The sequence below is a fragment of the Trypanosoma equiperdum genome (assembly GCF_001457755.1).
Source record: "Trypanosoma equiperdum strain OVI genome assembly, contig: ctg_252, whole genome shotgun sequence".
In the NCBI taxonomy this organism is placed as follows: domain Eukaryota; phylum Euglenozoa; class Kinetoplastea; order Trypanosomatida; family Trypanosomatidae; genus Trypanosoma; species Trypanosoma equiperdum.
The window spans coordinates 439-19,135 of NW_027124146.1; the positions used below are offsets into that span (position 1 = coordinate 439).

Genomic DNA, 18,697 nt, shown 5'->3' on the forward strand with positions numbered 1-18,697 from the left:
GCCGCTGCTCGACGCTCAACTGCTTCGTTTCCTGTACTGAGCTCAGCATGCCCCATTGCGCCGAAGGCTTTTCACCACTGACAAATACCACAACCATACACGATGTTGGTAAGGCGCGGCTAAGGAATCCTGTTTAGTTTGGAAACCATTTTGCTGTGCATAAACTTTGTCCAGTCCCTAACTGTTGTGGTGCGAGCTGGGCTTCAGTTATTCTTTCCCTCAATCTTCATGGAGAGCTCGTGAATGCCACTAGTTCATTTGTATTTTAATATTTCTTCTTCTTACCATCTTTCTGGATATGTAGAGGAACTCCACACTTCCATGCTGTTGGTGCAATTCCTTTCTGTGCATTCATATTGAACTGTTAAAGCACCAGTATTGGCACTGTGTGATCGAAGTAACGCAGTCACTCTCCGTGCAAGCGATTGTGGGCCGTCACTGAGGTATGAAGTGTTTATTTTAGCGATTTTTCGGGTCCATCACTCATTGTTGGTTGGAATTCGGCGGCCTCCGTTTGTCTCAGCGGCTTTGTGTCTGAGCTGCCATATATATCTTCTTATGTGATGCACGTGCTGCAACAAAATGTCGGGCCTTCCGAAAATCTCTGATAGCAGCTTCACCTACTGTGAGTGCCGTAATCATTGGGTGCTTGGCGATCGCAGCGAATAAGCATTCCTGATGCGCCAGTTGCAGCGGTTCTGTACTTCGTCTTGTGTGGGCGGCACGAAACACTTACGGGTCGCGTACGGTCCAGCTACTCTCCCACAATGATGTCCAGTTTCTTCCTATTCGACCAATGGCGACACCCCACGATCTTCCTATGAAGGCCAGTAAGCTAAGGCGTCAAGTGCTGTGGTGTGACTCTGCTCCCTTAGGGAACACCTTCGTCGGTTCCAAAACTTTCGGCGCAGATCAGGTGTTTTTCAAATTCGTCTCTTCATCATATTCTAACCACCCCACAGAGTCACCAGGCAGGACTGTGAAGTGTTCTCCATTTGGCTTTGATCCATGAGCCTGTGATAGTGCTTTGACGCTAAAGGTTCAGGATATCCGTTTTGTTTCGGCAACCATGTTGAAGAACATATGGTGGTGGCGACCACCTGCCTACTACGATGATTTCGCATGTAACGGTCAATTCCTTGACAGTGGCATATAAGTGTTGCCCTTCCGTGCTGTCGCGTGTGCACGGTGTATTCGGTAGTATTACAGAACGGAAAATTGTTATTTATGCACCACTTTATAAGGGACCAATGCCTGGTGTTCGGTGGGGGTTGCGTGATCTCACGCCAAGGCGCATGCATTAGAATTCGTGTCGACATGTTGCGGGCGCCGACCTGCTTTTTGCTCAAAGGTTGGATATGGTGAGCATACGACGTCGTAGCAGCGGCAATTGGCATCTTTCTAGTTGGTTGCATTCCGGAGTGCACATGCCCGGTGCATTCAATGATGGTACCGGCCGCCTCTGCCATCAGATCTTCCCCAGCGAGTGTGTGTAAGTCGCCGCCGTCACGGTTGTAAGCTATGCTATGACGTTGGCGACCGGAAATGCTAAAGTGCCCCGGGTTTCTTTTGTCGTCTTTGCTGTCCTCGGCTGACAGAAGACCATCTTTTCGTAATAGAGGTTTTTGCGGAGTATTGATTTCTTTCCTTTTGGAACTCTGCGCAGTTCCTCCGCTTTTCGCGTGAGGGTAGGCCTGAGTCGTCCTTCGAATCACAGGACGGCGGCACCTCACTCCGGAAAATATTCGTGACGGCGCGGTACCGCGTTCGCAGTGACTGGGAAGGAAGAAAAGCGGTGCTCTGGCGCGGCACGGCTGGTCCCTCTGCGTTGCCCTGGCATCTGTGGACATTTGAAGACGGTGTTCTGTCGGTCCAGAGCCCTATCGGCTGGCGTCTGCCCCTGAAAATGCGAGGTAAGAGAGTGAGCGGCGCCGCGTTGGATGGGTAGGAGGGTCGCACCATGGAATTGATGTGTGTGATGGCCTTCCTGCCTTAGCCGATTCCAGTGGAGGTTCTCGGAGGTGATGAGTTTTTACTTTCGAACTGACTACATGCCGCAGCATGGGCGTTCATCGACCGCTGGACTCTAGCAGCCGTGGGGCGTGCTGATTTCGGGAGGAGCAACAAGTGCCGAAGCCTCCCCGAAACATCCTCAGTTCGGGTCGGACACGGCAGCTGCTCCCCGTTCCGGTTGAGGCGTTGCTGCGCTTTCGAATCGTCGGCGGTTAAGGGATTCTAGTCCCACGTGAAAGAGACCACTTGTCAATACGATCGCCGCCGGTTTCGGCTAACCATTCTGATTGTGCTTTGCAGTGCGTCACTTGCCACGCTACTGCTTCAGAGCGTGGCTGCTCCGGAAGGGTTTTTGGCGAGCCCCCTGGCGGTTGTTTTCACGCTGGCGTTAATCGGACATGATCCCCCGTTTGTTGTCTGATAACGGAGGTAGCGAAAGAGCATGTGGCGTCGTCACATGGGAATAAGGGGAGCGGCGCCAGGCATTTTGCTGTGCAAACCCCTCTTTGTTATACAGTTTGCTGTCTCCTTTCCCATTGGGGTGCTGATGAAGTGCCGAAGAATGATCTTGTGAGGTAGGGGCGACTTTACTAGTCGGGGGAGGCGTCTGCTCTATTACTCTGGAGGTGTAACGCGTAAGTTAGGTGGATGTTTGAGCGTATGCTGGTAGTATTTCAATGTGGTGCAAAATTTTTTGTTTTCCTCCAGCGAAGTTATAAGTGCTCCATGAGCGTGCGGGTTCTGGGGATGTAGGAATCTGTGTGAACGGATCGTGTTTGGATGGGAGTCGCACATTTTCTCTTCGAGAGAGTGTTGGGAGGTTTGCTCCTTTTAATTCCCTTTGTCTGAACAGCAGGAGTTTTCTGATTCTTTGTGGCTGGCCTCTTTTGCTCATCAAGTGTTATTATTATTTTTTAAATTTCATCGCCTACGGTACGTGGACGGGGAGCTGTGCTGATATCACCGCGCTTCCGTGTTTCGCTTCGTACTTGTTTATTGTTTTGCCGTCTTATCACTCTACGAACCGTACCTCGTGGATGGTGAGCAGTCTTGTTAGCTGCTTCGTTGCCCGAGGTAAAAGGTACGCGCTGCTTTTGGGTCGAGGAAGTCCCTGCGTTAGGGTGATTCACTCACGCTGTGTTGGTCGTGAAGATGCGCTTCCGCTGCATTTCTTGGGGCACACGTGTCTGGAAAAGAAATTCCCCCGACTCACTTGATCGTTTGGGCTCCGCTGTGGTATGTCGCAACACATAACCACGATTTATCCTTCATAAAATATCTTCGTGTCAAGGAATTGAACTCGAAAACACTAAAGGAGGTGCGGAAAATGCTAATATACAGTGCTGTTCCGCTTCGTTTGCTCACGTGCTCGCGTGAAGCGGGCCCATATTGCATGCGTGCCAAAACATGGGTTAAGTTGTCGTGTGTTTCGTCCTTTCCTCTTATCTTGTGCCCTGTCCCACGCTGTGCGACCTTACATTGTGACTGTTGGTTGGATAAATTGGGTATCGTGATTAAAGGAGTGTACCACTCCTTTCGTAGGTTTACATATGGGCTACTCTTCGCTTTGATGCTGCCCTTTTTCGCTCTTACTGGGCGGTGATTCCCGTGCACTTAGCACCGAAACAATCGTATTTCAACATTTGAGAACTAACTCATAAATATAGCTTTTTTGTCCAAGATCGGTCCTTTATTTTTTAATGTTATACAAACTGTTGATTTATTTAAAATATGAACGGTCATCCCAGTTATCAGAGCTTTTATGCTTGTGCTCGTTGTTAAATTCAGCTCCACCTTTGTTCCAGTCGCTGAAAGGGTATTTCACTCTTCTTATTTTCCTCTTTTGGTTAGTAGTAGCGATGTCTCGTCGGCGTCCTAATGTGATGTTAACTATCCCTAAGAATACGCTACAAGTCTTTGATATGGGGTTAGATTTCCGTTCTTACCTATCCCGCGTGGATGTCAATGGACTACCAGTTTTAGGCAATGTCGTATCCTATGAGGCATCAAAACTGACTGAAGTATTTACTCCGACTGTAGGGTTGTTAGTGACGATACTGCACATGCTTGCTCATTGCACCTCAAGTTGCTCCGCCGTAGCTTGGCTGAAAGCCTATGATGCCATCCAAAAGATGTATATCGAAAATTCAGAGGAAGAAAACACGGAAGCCGTTCGATACGCTGTGGAGGCTAGAGCGGCTATCAAGGATTATTTGACTGGTGACGCTGTACCCGGTACAAACCTCCTTTGTGAGAAATTGTTGACTCTTCTCGACCAGCAAAGTGGCATCCATGGTTCTCAAGCTCCATCTCAACGGAAGGTCCCGCGGGAACCGAAGGGGGCTTTTTGCAACCTACATCTATCGGACCAAAAGTGCTACCAGGATTTTGCTTGTAATCAGCTTCATTTACAAGAAGTGAAGACGGTGCGTCACAGGAAGATTTTTTACATGCGACTTATTGAAGTGCTAAAAGCGGAAAAGCGATCTCGCCAGCAAATCCGCCACCGAATAAAGGACTCAGTTTTCTTTGCCCGATATGGCAATAAGGTTACCGTTCAATGCCAGGGTAAATGGATTCCATTTTTCAAAACAGTTTATACGGACGGAAGGCTAGAGCAGGCGCTTCGAACTCAGCATTTCGCTTGTGGTGACAGCGCTTGCGCCGACGAAAATTGTCTGGGAATACATCCACAAGACCGGCGCGTTACCACGTCCAGTAAACTGATGGATCTTAATAACCCCGATGTAGTACTTCAACAGATAGAGGAAGAAGCGGAGCGACACCTGTCGATGGAGGGGGCATTCAACGATCACGAAGCAGAACATATCTCCGCAGCCGCAAGTTCATCTTCGATGCCTTCGCCTACATCGGAAATGTGGAGAAATACTGTAAGGGAATATGTGCGGCAAACGGGAATCCCACAGGTGGAGGCCGATGAGTCGTTACTCAGGACACTGCAAGATGCAAATGTCCTGGCCACACCAACGGCCTCAACAGAGAGCTTAACGCCACTCTTAGACGAACTCGATATGCGCACGTTCAGCTCGAGCTCTCCGGTCAGAGAGCATCCCAATGCTGAAATAGGGTGAGATGCGTTTTACATAACAGTAATTGTGGGAGCTTACTAAAACCTAGAGAACCGAAAATCCGTTTGAATAGCGTGGGATAGATACTGGGGAAGGGCGCAGGTGCACACAACTGCATGGGGCTGCGCATACCTGCAAGCGCAGGTATCGTTATATACGTATATATATAAATATTTATATATGTATATGGGTGACTATACCACTTTACCAAAAAAAAAAAACAACACAACACAGAACAAAAATAGTGAAGGAAAAACATGCTTTCATAAGATGATAAGTTTTATCTTAGTTGGAATGAAGGTGGTAAGGTTGTCTTCAAATGATTTTTTTTTTTGAAGAGAAGGAATTAACTTTATGGAAAAAAGTCCAAGGAAGTGGTTGAGGGAAAGAGAGTACCCTGATGCATTTATCGGTTATCGACACCCGTATGGTATGGGACGGAATCGCAGAAGTATTCCAGAGGAATCAGAGTCATCATTTTTTTTCTTTCGAAATATGATGTTTCAATGATGTCAGGAGCAGGTGAATTTCCCCACGTCACATTGTGCAGAGCATGAATTGAAAGAGAACTACTGCTCGCATATATCGGATTCTCTGCTGACTGTGCTTCTTCCTTGCTACTATTGTGTAAAATGTGACTAAGGTTAGTTTAGAAATATAATATGACCGATATGTTGTTTGCTGTTTTATTGACTATATCGTTGTTGGTGCATGTGTCGTTGGCACTGGACCCTACTTATGGAGCCCAAGACGCGTATCTTGACCATTTTAAGGGGATTAGTTCCAGTGGAGCGTTCCAGTGTCTTACCGGCAGCAAAGTCATAAAGGGTGATCAGATTAATGATGATTTTTGTGATTGCCCCGACGGAAGTGATGAGCCAGGGACATCAGCTTGCACAAATCACTTTACCAAAGTTAAGTTTCCTGACGGGTGGAAATTCAGATGTCGCAATATTGGTTTTAAGTCAAAGGAAATACCACACAATAGAGTCAACGATGGTTTATGTGACTGTTGTGACGGCTCTGATGAATATGGCGGTATTGTGCAGTGTGCTAACATTTGTGCGGAGGTGCAGGAGAAAGAGGCGGAGGAACTTATGCTGGAAAGGGAGAAAATGAAGCTTTCTTTAGAGGAAAAGAAGAAGATGGTTGAGCAGGCCACAGTCAAACGGGAACAAGATAAAGTTGCTTTAAAAGAAGAGAAAGCAGAGCTGGAAGCGGCGGAAATTTCCCGTGAGCGGATGTCAAGAGACCTTCCGCCGTTGGAAGACCACGAAAAGAAGGAGAAACAACGCTTATCCGAGGAGTTCAAAATTCTTCAAAAACACATCCAGGAAAATGAGGCGAATGAGGAGGGCACAAAGTTGAAATATAGGGCAGGCTGCACCAAATGGTACACAACAGTGGACTGTGGTACCAAATCAAGCGTAACAGATGAAAAGGGATGTGACGAGCTAATTCCAGGTAACGTGTCTGGTTACTGTGAATGTGCTGAAGCAAAAACAGATGCTACAGTGAAATACCAAAAAAATTGTGACCACAAACCTCTTCGCTGTTCATTTGTTTGCAAAACGGCGGGAGAGGAAGGGACCTTGTCAAGCAGTGAGGAGCAATACTTCGATACAACCAATGACCCCTCTTATGAGTTGCCAGGGGCCAAGAATTTACGGGCAAAAATAAAGGACCTTGACGAAAAAATGGACAATCTTCGGTCCTCTATTGCTGCTAAGGAGGCACGGTTGAAGAGAAACTTGAATACGGAAGACATAATACGGACACTCGAGGATGAATGCTTCACTCTCGACGTCAAAGTATACACTTACAAATTTTGTCCTTTTAAAGATGCTCACCAGTACTCCAAAGGAACTGAAATTGGGAATAGCATAGGGAAATGGGTACGTTTCGGTGAGAGTACCTACTCTTTGTGGTCAACCACCGATGACCACACACACATGTTGTACGAAGGGGGTGATTGGTGTTGGAATCATGATCAGCGAACCACGGATGTTCGTCTGGTGTGCGGCCCGGAGAACAAGTTGTTGAAGGCTGAGGAACCGATATCATGCAAATACGCAATGGTGTTCCAAACACCCGCTATATGCGAGTAAACCGCCTAATAGTCGGTTAATAATTATCACTTTCTCGCAAGATGCTACCCAACTCCAACTACTCTTGACAACATTCCCTCTGGACCCCTGTACTTTGTAACATCTTCCTCCTCCGAGTTTTTCTTTCCCCCCCCTCACGTTGTAAATTGGATAGTGTGGAGTAAGGTAGTGTCAGGAGTAGTAAGTGGTATACTTTTCATAGTTTTGTCCACATATGAATCCGAAGCTGTTCTCGACGTACGTAATCGACTGTGTCATACTGTTTCTTTTAGTTCTGTTTGCATTTGGATACCAAACGGTTCGAAATCAAGAGCGTGTTGATGCTCAATTTGAGTTAGCTGCTTCTCTCTTTGGCGCTAAGGACAAGTCTGCTGGAGCTGAGAAGAGCATAAGTTCCGTGAAAGATTTTTTTACAGTTTTCAAAGGTATAATTGATGCTTATTATCACATACCGGCTGCAGCAACTGGGACATTCATGCACTATACGTATGGGGTGGGCAATTTCACACCGTTGGTCCCTGTTGTTGAAATAACGTTTCACGACAGACCGCAGAACTCCCTCGCAAAGGTGCCGCTTGTCTTTTCCTTTGATGTTCAAGCAAGCGATGTACTAGGACCGTTCATAAGTCCTCAAAGTTATTATTACCAGAATGGCTTTTGTGGAGACGGAGTTACTAGCAGGTTGCGTTATATCCTATGCCAAACCTCATCCACACTGGATGTGTTTGACAACGTCGACAAGGTTAAACTCTCATTTCAGCTATATTCCATGAGAAGGTCAGATGACGGTAGGGTGCGCCCTGCGGAATGGGACATAGAGGTGATGTTTGGTATGGGTGGGTACGGCCCTGTTATTACCATGACCACTTCGTTCAGCAGTATCGAGGAGCGTTTCCCGCAGCGTTTTCCCGTCATGATAAGTTGTGCGGTGGCACCTCTAGTACTGTTGAGCTTTTTGTTTCGCATGGATAGGATCTCGCAGCTTGTAACATACGTGAAAGTGGTGTTAACTACTTGCAGAAGGAGTCAGTGGTACGGAAGGTTGCGCCCCGATAATTCTGGTTTGAGAGGTCAGAGTTTTCTTCTGCTTGGTGTTTTTTCTGATATAGTTGCGTTGACGTTCAGTATAACGTCACTTGTGATTCAGTTTACCCCAAAAGTGAGCGGAACGACGGAGCATGCGTTAACAGTCCTACTCGGGTTCGCGGCTTTCATGCGCTCAACACAGTTGATCTCTGTGCTGAAGCTCTCACCAAGTCTTTGCGTAGTGGTCGATGGTTTTGTTACTGCTAGTGACCAACTTTTCATGTATGTCGTGGCGGTCTTCCCCATTCTGCTTGGTTATTCAGTGTGCGGTTTCATTGTTTACGGAAGTTACCAGTCTTACTTCAAAACCGTTCCGTATTCAATTGTTACTCTCATCTGTGCGGCGTTCGGGGATAACCTGATTGATACATTTGTGGACATGGATAGGGGAGCCTACGTTGTTCAAGTGCTCTTCACCCGTATCTTTTTTGGTTCATTTTTGGCGTTTTTTATATGTAATGTGCTCAATGTGGCATACAGTATCATTCAGGATTCGTACAATCAAGCTATCCGGATGCACGGTGCGACATCCAGTGGCACCACTGGTGCAAATGGCAGTGGTACTCGTTTAACCGAAGAATTGAGGGAAATATTGGGGAAGTTGAGGGGGTAGTTTCCTGCCCTTCTTATTCATTGTTGTTGTTGGTGACAGCAACATCAGGTTTCTTAGGTGATGCGGCTGTGTCTGGTGAGCTCGCAGTCGGTTGCGTTTGCTTCGTTGTTGTTGCCTTGTTGAGTGAGGGGATGCTACAAAGCGTCTTATGCGAATTTAAGTGGATGACTATTGCTCATATTTTTATCCTTTCCCTTTTTTGCTCCCTTCCTCTGTTAATTTGTTTTGTTGTGTAATCTTTTGATACCGTTGTACTATGGTGTTTTGTTTCTAAATTTCTACTCCAATAACGCACTTTTTGCGAAGCTCAGCGAACCCTAGTCGAAACATAAAATCATTTTTATTCACCCCATCGAGTTGGCAAGTGCGTTTGCTGCGGTGAGTCGCCATACTTCAACTGCTAAGTTAACACCGAGAGGGAAGAGAGCTAGAGGAGCAGCATCAGCGCAATTTCACGGATTTAGTGTTGTTAGACACAACCCCTTTTTTGTGTTGCACCCGGCCGTTGCGTGAACGACGCGACGAAAACTCATACAACACAAAACCCTTACCGCAAACAGCAGGCAAATCGGCTGGGGAATAGAAAAAAGGTGTTGTAGCACCTTGTATATATATAATTTGTAGCACGAAAAGTATAACGGATCCCTTCAAATAGTGGTGTACCCAAGTACTCCCTTTTCAGGTAGACAATAGTGCATATTTGGTTGTGCATCATTGTTTGCTTGTGCGGTAGAGGGGCGTGCGCTAAAGGACGGCATGACCAGAAATGCTGATGCACACTTTTCTGTTGGGACGGCTGCGAATCGGCAATTGAACGTGCCTGCGCCAAGTCATTTAATGACGTGGAGTGCTGACAGCCTTGCACAGAACCAGCCGTCGATCCCCTCACTGGGGAACCTGAACCTTCGCAACCCCGGCATCTGGTCCAAGCGTGAGGAATTGACCCCGAGGCGCCAGTCTCCGGTTGTTGCTGCTCGCATGGCCAGGATAGTGAGTAGCAGTAATATATCACCACGCTACACCACCTTTACGCAACGCTGGTCTCCCGTGTCGCCTCTGGATCTTTCACTCACACAGAGCTCACACCGTGCACAGACAGCGGGCGAGCGGGGGTTCGCATTTATTGCGCGTTATGGAGGTATTGCGAGGTCTCCGGCGCGCCAGGCGGCCTCTCGTTCGGGTCAGTCACCCGAACTGGAAACAAGTGTTGCAAGCCGCCAAACTTCTCAACACTCCTCGCTTCCAGTGGAGATGACACCGCGTGACCGATCTTTGAAGCGTCAAATTATAACTGAGCGGAAACTTCGCATCGTTCGACAGGAAAGTAGCACGCCTGGGGCAAGCAGTTCTAATTTGGCATGTTTGAGTGAGGCTAATGGGTCCAGAACGAGGCTTTTGTCTCAGGAACAGCTTAAAAAGCAGGGGAGCTCGATTCATCATGGAGGGGAAACCGGTTTAACCGATAAATCTCCTGTTGCCGCACCGCTCACGGTGGAGCAACTCCTGAGGAAACCTCCTCAGAAGGCCAGTACGTCCGTGGGACGGCGCGTGCAGACTCCAGAGATTAGCATCTCATTGCGTGGATCGTTTTCTGCAGGAAACGACTCGTTGAGTAGCGCACATGTGGCAGAACTGAGCACCACTACCGCTCGCGAGTTGCCTTCCGGTGGCGTTCCATGTGTGGCTCCTCATCGGATGTCAGACAAATCGATGTCTGCCTCCATTTCCTCCTGTGTCCATCCGGTAATTGTGCAGCGCCGGCGTTGCAGCGACTGTACTACTAAACCTGCTCCGTCCGCAACAACATCACCTGGGACCATGACAGCGACGACCGCAGGCGCCACTCCCACTACCAGTAGCAACCGTAGCCAAAGCAGTGTGGAGACGGTGACGGACATTCCCAGTGTTGGTCAAGTGGCTGCACCCTACAATGGGCAGAAGTCTTCTTTTGTCTCCAGTCGGCTAGTTATGCAGCAGTTTGTACAGCGTTGGAGCAACCATTACGAAGAGAACAAAAAGGCCTATTTCGAGGGAGGATACATGTCAGTCGTACCGGGGAAGAAGCTGAACTCTCGGTATGTAATCGTGCAGAAGCTTGGCTGGGGTGAGTTCAGCACTGTGTGGCTTGCGTACGACACTCTGCATACAACCCTTGGGAAACCACATCAGGCATTCGTTGCGGTGAAGATTGCCAAGTGCGACAGTGTTGTGTCCGAGAGCACCCAGTACGAGATCAAGCTGCTCCGCTATATTGGATCGAATACGCCATCACATGCTCCACTCACAGGTCTGTTGGATTCATTTGAAGTGGCTGGTCAGTATGGTTCGCACACGTGCATGGTTATGCCCCTACATGGTTCAAATCTTTTGAGTATTATTGACCAGATGAAGGCCAAGAAGGGTATCCGGAGCCCCTCCGAGATATCCCTGATTAAGGAGATCGTTGTTTCAATCCTTATTGGCCTTGATGAACTCGATAAGCTAGATGTCATTCACACGGACATCAAACCCGAAAATATCCTTTGCTCATCGTCCGACCCCAAGGTGCTTGATACAATTGAGAATTTCTGCCTCCGGAACAAGGATCGCTCGAGCATGGTGCCGGCTGACCGCGTGCGGAAGGCTATGTGGCAGGGGGACCCAAATCACTTGGTTTGTATTGCTGATTTCGGTCTATCTGTTGCGCTTAAGCCGTCCAAGGGCCAGGCTGTGACCGGAAAGGGACAAAAGGATGTTGCTGCGAAGGCCGCTATTGAGAGTAAAAAGGAATTCCCCGTTGAAAAGGCTGGTACTGTGTCAAACGTACGCGGTACGATGATTCAAACGCGTGAGTACCGCGCCCCTGAGATCCTTATGGGGATGGATTTCAACACCCGCACCGATATTTGGAGTGTTGGTTGCATGGTGTATGAGCTAATTACGGGAGAGTTCCTCATGGACCCGAAGCGTCGTACAAGGAATGAACGCATGATGGACGTGGAGCACCTTGCCATGATGATGCAAATACTTGGTCCTGTTCCTGAGAAGATAATCAAGCTTCGAGAGGGATGTGGTAACGGCAAACCCCCTCCTCGCTACATCCATCGCTACTTCGATGAAAACAATCGTTTCATATACAGCGATAAGTACAGACTTTACCCGCGTCGTCACATTGACAGGGAGTTGCAGGCATATCTTCCTCCTGCAGAAGCGAAATCGGCAGCGGCCTTTATTGTGGGCTGCCTCGCTTCCTATGAACCAACTTCTCGCCCGTCAGCTGGAGAGATGCTTAACCACACGTGGCTGTATGATGCCACCAACAACTGAGGTGAAAGTACTGGTTCCCTGAGAGCGATAGCAATACAATCACCCTTCTTCACAATTCCGCTGTGATCTATATTATTTGTTTGATGTATTGGTCATTTCGGCGGTCTTGAGGCTAGTATGGAAAAGGAAGCACGGAGATACAGGTGTCTTGGTCGTTGCAACTGGTTTAGTGCACAGAGGAGGATGGAAAGATATAATTAAAGGGTGACCGCTGGCGGTTGCGAGTTGGTCGAGAAGAGTTACGACCTGATGAAAGTGACGATTTGGGAACGGTAGGAGTGAAGAGGAGGGCCGCCCACAAGGCCGTTATTTCCACTATGTAATAATTTTAAAATGGTGGGGAAAATAAGGCAAGAAGGAAAAAAAAAATAAGAATAAGAAAGGCACGTACAGTTGAAGATTTTGATTTGTTGCCCTAACTCGTTCCCGCTTGTTAGTGTAAACCTTCCCCTTCGCGCTAGACTAAAGGGTTAAAACCCTGAGGTGAAGGACTGAAGGCTCTCCTTGTATATGTATTGGTATACTAATTTGAGTTGTCAGCACATATACTTATATACTTGAATATATGCGCATGCACGTGTGCGTGTATGTGTGTGGGTTTACACGACTGCTAGGTGGGCGCGATGGAGATATACTTATGTTATCATGTGTGCTGTGGATGTTCGTGTTTTCAAATACACGTTGATTTGTTTGTGTTTGTGCTTGCGTTTTTTTTATGCCCTTAAATTTCATCTCTTCCGTTTTAATATGTGCGTTTGATATGAGTTAGTTGCTGTTCACGCAGGGGAGTACAGGGCTACAAAAGGCTCACTGATGAAGGTAGAGTGACCTTCCCTGTTCTTTTCGGGAAAACGTGTGAGAGAAATGCAAAGGAAGAAGAGAAAATGATAATGATTGTAATAACAAATTGGTGAGATAGAATAAAAAATTTAAGTGAAAATGAAGGAGTGTGGTGGATACAGTACGTTTGTGTTTGTGTGTAGTGGAGTTGTTTTGGAGTCGGTGTGCTGAAAGGAATGAGAGGTGGAAGCAATAAAAGTGAGAGAAAAGTATGTTATACGGAGCGGAGAAGAGAGAGAAAGAAGGGGGGAGGGACGGGGGAATTCACTGAGGGGGCGCGTGTGATGCTGCATCATTTCCAAAAAAGGGTTAAATGGTTCCGTGTATCAGCTTGGTTTCCCCTGAGGAGAAGCTGTGTTGTACTCCACAAAGTGGGTAGAACTATCACTATGCATTTTCAGATGGCTTTTAACACACACACGCATAGTTCTTTGAATGGGTTCGGCTGTTCATAACACGGTTGTGCAAATACTTGTTTATCCTTGCGCATGCATACTCTGTTTCTATGGGTCCTCTTTTGTGCTTCAGTTTGCCTAACAATGCAGTTTACCCTTCTGCGTATTTGGGTGTGCGTGCGTCTTCTCTGGTGCCGTTACCCTCATTGTTTTCTGTATCGGTTGCACTTCATTTTTTGCATCCGTTCTCCCCTTGTTTTCCTTTCGCTTTTATGCCTTTTTTGTTTTGGGGGACCCCAGGTGTGCATGACGATGCGTTGTTCTTTTTTCCCCCCCCCGTTAGTCATTCATTTCTCCCCGTTTTCGTTGATTTTTTCCCTATCTACAATGCACGTGTACATATGTCTGCAGTGTGCGGTATCATGTATGACATGTTAACCAATGACGAGGTAAAGATTTGACGTCTGGGAACCAACACGCATCCCCTCTCACGCTCCCGTATTCGTCCCCCCTTTACTTTCTGTGTTCTTTTTCTTTTCTTTTTTTCTTTTCTGTTTTTTTTTTTACTAATAGTTTATTTAACTTCACTTTCTGCCACGACCACTCCCCGTCTCTTCCCGCTTGTCACTGCAGGGGAGAGTCGAGGGGGTGTTGCGACGCTCGTTTGGGACGAAGCGATTATTCACGTAATGTGCCTCTCCTCCCTTTTATCACAACTGATCCCGTCGGCAAGAGTGGCTTTTTTTTTTAAAAAAATTCCCCTTCTTTTTTTTTCCCATTCATTACTTCTTTTCCCTCATATTCTGTGTTTTTGTTCCCCCTTTCTTCGGTAACACAGTTTATATTGTTTTGTAAGGCACCAGGCGTAACGTACGTGCCGTTTAATATGAGAAGATATATAGTAACAATAATAATGATGGTTTTCTGTTTCTTCTTTTTTTCATTTGTGAGCCGGAAAAAAAAACCTACTATCCCACCTGCAATTTTTTCCCCTTTATATTTATTAATATTGTTAGTATTCTTCTGACTACCATTATTATTATTATTATTACTATCACTATCACTATTGATTTTATTGTTATTGTTATTCTTGTCATTTGGATCATTTTGTCCCCTCCACCGCATATGCTTTTTTTTTTTATTGGATGTGTTGAGTGGAGGGCTGCGAAACTAATGATATGGCCTCTCATTTGACAAGTGATTTCATTCGTAGTGGAAAGAAGCGAACGAATAGACGCAACAAATTGAAAACGGGTAGGCGAAGGAAAGGATGTATTTTTTTTAAAAAAAAAAAAAATGGAGTTTTCTCGCCTTGTGAGAGTATATAGGATCAGAAAGAGAGAAAGAGAGGGCAAAAAAAAAAAGGAAAGAAAAGGTGGAAGAAGAAGGAGGCGTTACATCACGGAAAGGAAGTTAACATTGTTTTGCGCCATCCGTTTCAAAGCTTTACGTACCCGCATGTACATAATCGTAAATAGTCCGCGGATAGCGGATGCGCGGACTTGCAGTTAGTAAGGGTTTGGGAGAAGAAGATGTTTAATGGGGTGTAAAGTTTTTGATGTATGTGTGTGTGGTTATTAATATGAGTATATGGTGAGAAGAATATGGAAAGGAAAAAGGGGTGTAACGGAGTTTGGGTTCGGTGGCTGTAATTGGCTTTGGGCGCCGTTACTCCTCATAGTTTGAAAGCATCCATTTTCTTTTCTTTTCTTTTTTTTTCTTTTTTTTTTTTTTAAACAGTCTCTTCGGATTCTTGTTTGCCATGTATATGAGTTTTTATTCACTCCCCACCCACTACCTTTTTCCCTCCGCAACGTCCCCTGCAAACCTGTTTTTTTTCCCCTTAATCCTTCTATCTTACCTGTTGTTCCTTTTTTTTTTGGTTCTGTTGGTTAACTTCCGGGTTATCCACCAGCATCACTTGCTCTCATCCTGTAATTATAGTTTTTCAGGGACAGCACCTCGCAATGTATCGAAAGAACAAAAATGGCATGAACGATGGGTTTGTACTTTCAGTGTGGGGAAAGGGTGTGGGTGGGAGGAGTGTAGAAGGATTTATGAACTTGGGTCTTCTTTATAAATAAATAATATATATATATATATATATATATATATACAAATTTAAGCGGTGTCAGCAGTGATTTTTTTTTTCTTTGGTGGTGAGGAGGGAGGATTTCGTACGCAGCGTCGCGTGTTGCCTCCTCCGTTTTGTTTCACCTTTTGAACTTGTTGTGCTGTTAGGTGACAGTGAGAGGAAACTTTTTATGTATGTAAAAGGAGGCTGTGCAAACCTGAAGATATGTATGGTGAGTTAGGGATACATCAGAAGGAAAGTGAAAAATCAAGTAAAGAGGTAAATGAGTGCATGTGCGGGTCGATGGAAGGGAGGTGGAAAAAAAAAAAAGGAGAGATAAACATACGTATGAGTGTACCACTGCTTCAAGAGGTGCGATTTCTCAACACAGAGGAAATTTACTTTCCTCCACCTCTTTTTTATTTTATTTTGTTGTTCCCCAAAGAATTAGTGCAGGGTATCGCCCAGTTTTTGTTGCCTGTTTCACTGCTGCTTCCTCTCTTTTTTTTTCCTTTACTTCATTCGTTGTATCGGTCTTAGCCTGCTTTCGTTCGTGCCTCGGTTAGAATCACTGGCTATAACTGTGTCTCCATTGTGAATGTTTTTTGTCTTCCCCCGCTTTATCCCTTTGTTTGAATCAAAGCTGCTTTCTTCTTCCCCTCATCATCCTTTCACCATCTTTTTTTTTCCCCCTTCTTCTTCTTCCGTTGAATGATTGCACGACCCCCTTTTACCTTTTTCGTGTATAGATAATTTCCACAACAACTTTACATAACCCCGCGCATAGCATCGGTTATAGCCTATTACAGGCTTTTTCAAGTGATGTAAGTTCTGCGAGAGGTGTGTGGGTTAAACAAGGTGTAAAATGTGGTTTCTTTAAACACCCAAATTGAGGTGCTGGAGTCCCCCACATCACCACTTTACCCACCGCTACTGTTTTTTTTTTTTGCCTTTTGTTTTGTTTTGTTCAGGGATAAGGCATCATATGCAACGATTGAGAAGCAGTCAAGCTTGCTTATGGTCGGGGAGGACATTTTGTGTTACCTCTTGCATTTTTTCCCCCTCCCCCTCCCGTGACGTTACATGGTTGAAGGTGAGAGAAGCTGAAAACAACGGGCGTGTTGTAAAGTGAAGTGAAGCGAAGTGGAGTGGAGTGCTGCGTGTATGACTGTGGGATAGTGAGCTGAAGTTGGGGTTGCACTTTAGTACTGCAGCGTGTTTCTCGGTTTCTCTTTCTATTTCTGTGTGTGTGTGATTGCATTTGTGTTTATACGTGTATGTGTGTAAACGAAAAAAGGTTACCTGGTAGGAGTTAAGGTGTGCGGTGAGGGGCTTCTCAACATTTTCGGTTTGACTGCTTCCCTTCAGTGGAGCGTAATATCGCCCTTCTATTATCCGCATCTTCCTCTTCAGTATTCTTGAAAGCCGTGTTGAGCGACATGTGCTGATGGGACACACGGATTTCAAAAAAAAAAAAGAAGGGAATGGAGCGTGTATGTATGCATGAAAGTGTGAATGACGGAGGATGCGTATCTTACCTGACTTTACTTGATAGCGGTAAGGGAGAGCAGTGGGAGAGCGAAATGAAGGAAAAATGTGGTTAAGTGCACGGAGCAAAAAAAAAAAAAGAAGGGATATAAAGTCCGTCATTGTAGTGGTGAAGGTGGAAAGAGGTAATTACGGAAAGAAAAAGGAAAGGTGAGCAATGCTGTCGGAAGGGTGTCACAAGCTGAAAGAAGGAAATCTATGACGTAATGCGGCTGTTGTGTTTTCAAATACAGAGTTGTGGTAGGTATTCATAGATCCCTTCCCTCCCTCTTTACATATATAAATATATATTTTACGACGTGGTGTTCACTGCCTCCAGTTCCTCATTTTTTTTTCTTGTGTTGCTCGCTTTGCTTTTTCCCCCTGTGGTTACACGGTGTTGTTTTTCCATTCGTCCTGATTCCAACCTCTTCCCTCTCACGGTGCTTCGGCGTCGTTTTGATTTGATGCTTGTGGTTCATTGGTTTCCTTGCAGTTTTTTGCCATCTGGTTAGTTGGTTGGCTCCTTCCTCCTTGTTGATGAACTGTCCACTTGTTTCGCAGTGCGAGTTGGTGAAACGGCGTGTGCTGTTCTGAAAAGTGTGTGGTCCCGTCGCTGCACTGCCATCTCACTTATCAGTTTGTTGCGCAGACTATCGTCGGCTAATGCTCTTTTTTTTTTTTTCCACCATTCCCTGTCGTTGCTTACCTTTTGTAATCTTTCAAAGTCGTGTGATTCATCCCTACCTTAATTCTGTTGTTTACATAACGAATTTTGTGTTCATTTTCAGCGTTGGTACCATCATTCTCATTCCTTCAACTTCTCATGGTCCAACAGGTGTGCAGAATGTGTGTATCGGGAAGCGGATTTAGCGGTGTGAGAGAGAGAGGGCGTGTGACCACATTAAAGGGGTGACGGCATTGATGCAAAGCAAACGAGAAGAAAGAGGATGAAAGGCAAAAAAAAGAAAAAAGAAATAATAGTTGAAAAGGTGAGGTGGGTACATATCACTCGTCCCACTTACAGTCGCTAAAAAGGGGGAAAAGAAGCAGAAGAAATTGAATTCAATTTAGCATCCCGAGTTCTTGGGTGCGTTGTTGATGTGGTTGGAGGGGGGAAAGTGGAGGACAGAGCTTCGGTTATATTGTATACGTTTGTATATATACATATATTTATGCATATGCACACCTGTGCTTGTGGGAGATTGTACGTCAAATAAGACTTACATGGACGGAAGGAAAAAAAAAAGAAGAAAAGAAGTTAGCAAGAAAAGGGGAACAGGTGATTGAGATTGTCCGCCTTTTATATTTTCTTCAGGACCTCTACTCCGCAGGGGTGATCTTTCCCCATACCATTATTCTTCACGTCGCACCACACTTATTGAAAATTTGGGTTACTGGCAATAGCTTTTCGTGATCACAGTAGATTATTTTGTCTTATGCGATTAAGAGAACAACCGCATCTGTACTTTACGCTTTACTCCTTCTACCTCACTTGATTTATGTCTGAATTTTTTGTTCCCCCAGTAGCAACACCGATATAAGGGGGGCCTCTGCATTGAGAGCTAAATCGTAAGGACTAAGGGTTACTGTGCGGCTGATCGCGCACACGCGCACATACACACACACACACACATATATATATA

The 18,697-nt window shown here is 45.8% G+C and overlaps 5 protein-coding genes across 5 annotated transcripts; 4 read left to right on the forward strand and 1 right to left on the reverse strand.

Annotated features, from left to right (window-relative positions):
- Positions 1 to 947: 947 nt before the first annotated feature.
- TEOVI_000091600 (uncharacterized protein) lies at positions 948 to 1,850 on the reverse strand (the record flags this gene model as incomplete). The annotated part of the gene is made up of 1 exon (XM_067224235.1): positions 948 to 1,850. One exon carries the CDS (start codon positions 1,848 to 1,850, stop codon positions 948 to 950), a length of 903 nt encoding a protein of 300 aa, XP_067080336.1.
- A 2,022-nt stretch (positions 1,851 to 3,872) lies between these two features.
- TEOVI_000091700 (zinc finger CCCH domain containing protein 17) lies at positions 3,873 to 5,105 on the forward strand (the record flags this gene model as incomplete). Its single annotated transcript, XM_067224236.1, has 1 exon — positions 3,873 to 5,105. One exon carries the CDS (start codon positions 3,873 to 3,875, stop codon positions 5,103 to 5,105), a length of 1,233 nt encoding a protein of 410 aa, XP_067080337.1.
- A 659-nt stretch (positions 5,106 to 5,764) lies between these two features.
- Positions 5,765 to 7,210, forward strand: TEOVI_000091800 (protein kinase C substrate protein, heavy chain, putative; the record flags this gene model as incomplete). The annotated part of the gene is made up of 1 exon (XM_067224237.1): positions 5,765 to 7,210. One exon carries the CDS (start codon positions 5,765 to 5,767, stop codon positions 7,208 to 7,210), a length of 1,446 nt encoding a protein of 481 aa, XP_067080338.1.
- Positions 7,211 to 7,424: 214 nt separating this feature from the next.
- On the forward strand, positions 7,425 to 8,909 carry TEOVI_000091900 (Polycystin cation channel, putative; the record flags this gene model as incomplete). Its single annotated transcript, XM_067224238.1, has 1 exon — positions 7,425 to 8,909. One exon carries the CDS (start codon positions 7,425 to 7,427, stop codon positions 8,907 to 8,909), a length of 1,485 nt encoding a protein of 494 aa, XP_067080339.1.
- A 756-nt stretch (positions 8,910 to 9,665) lies between these two features.
- TEOVI_000092000 (protein kinase, putative) lies at positions 9,666 to 12,215 on the forward strand (the record flags this gene model as incomplete). The annotated part of the gene is made up of 1 exon (XM_067224239.1): positions 9,666 to 12,215. The coding sequence occupies one exon, from the start codon at positions 9,666 to 9,668 to the stop codon at positions 12,213 to 12,215; it is 2,550 nt and encodes an 849-aa protein (XP_067080340.1).
- Between the last annotated feature and the right edge of the window lie 6,482 nt (positions 12,216 to 18,697).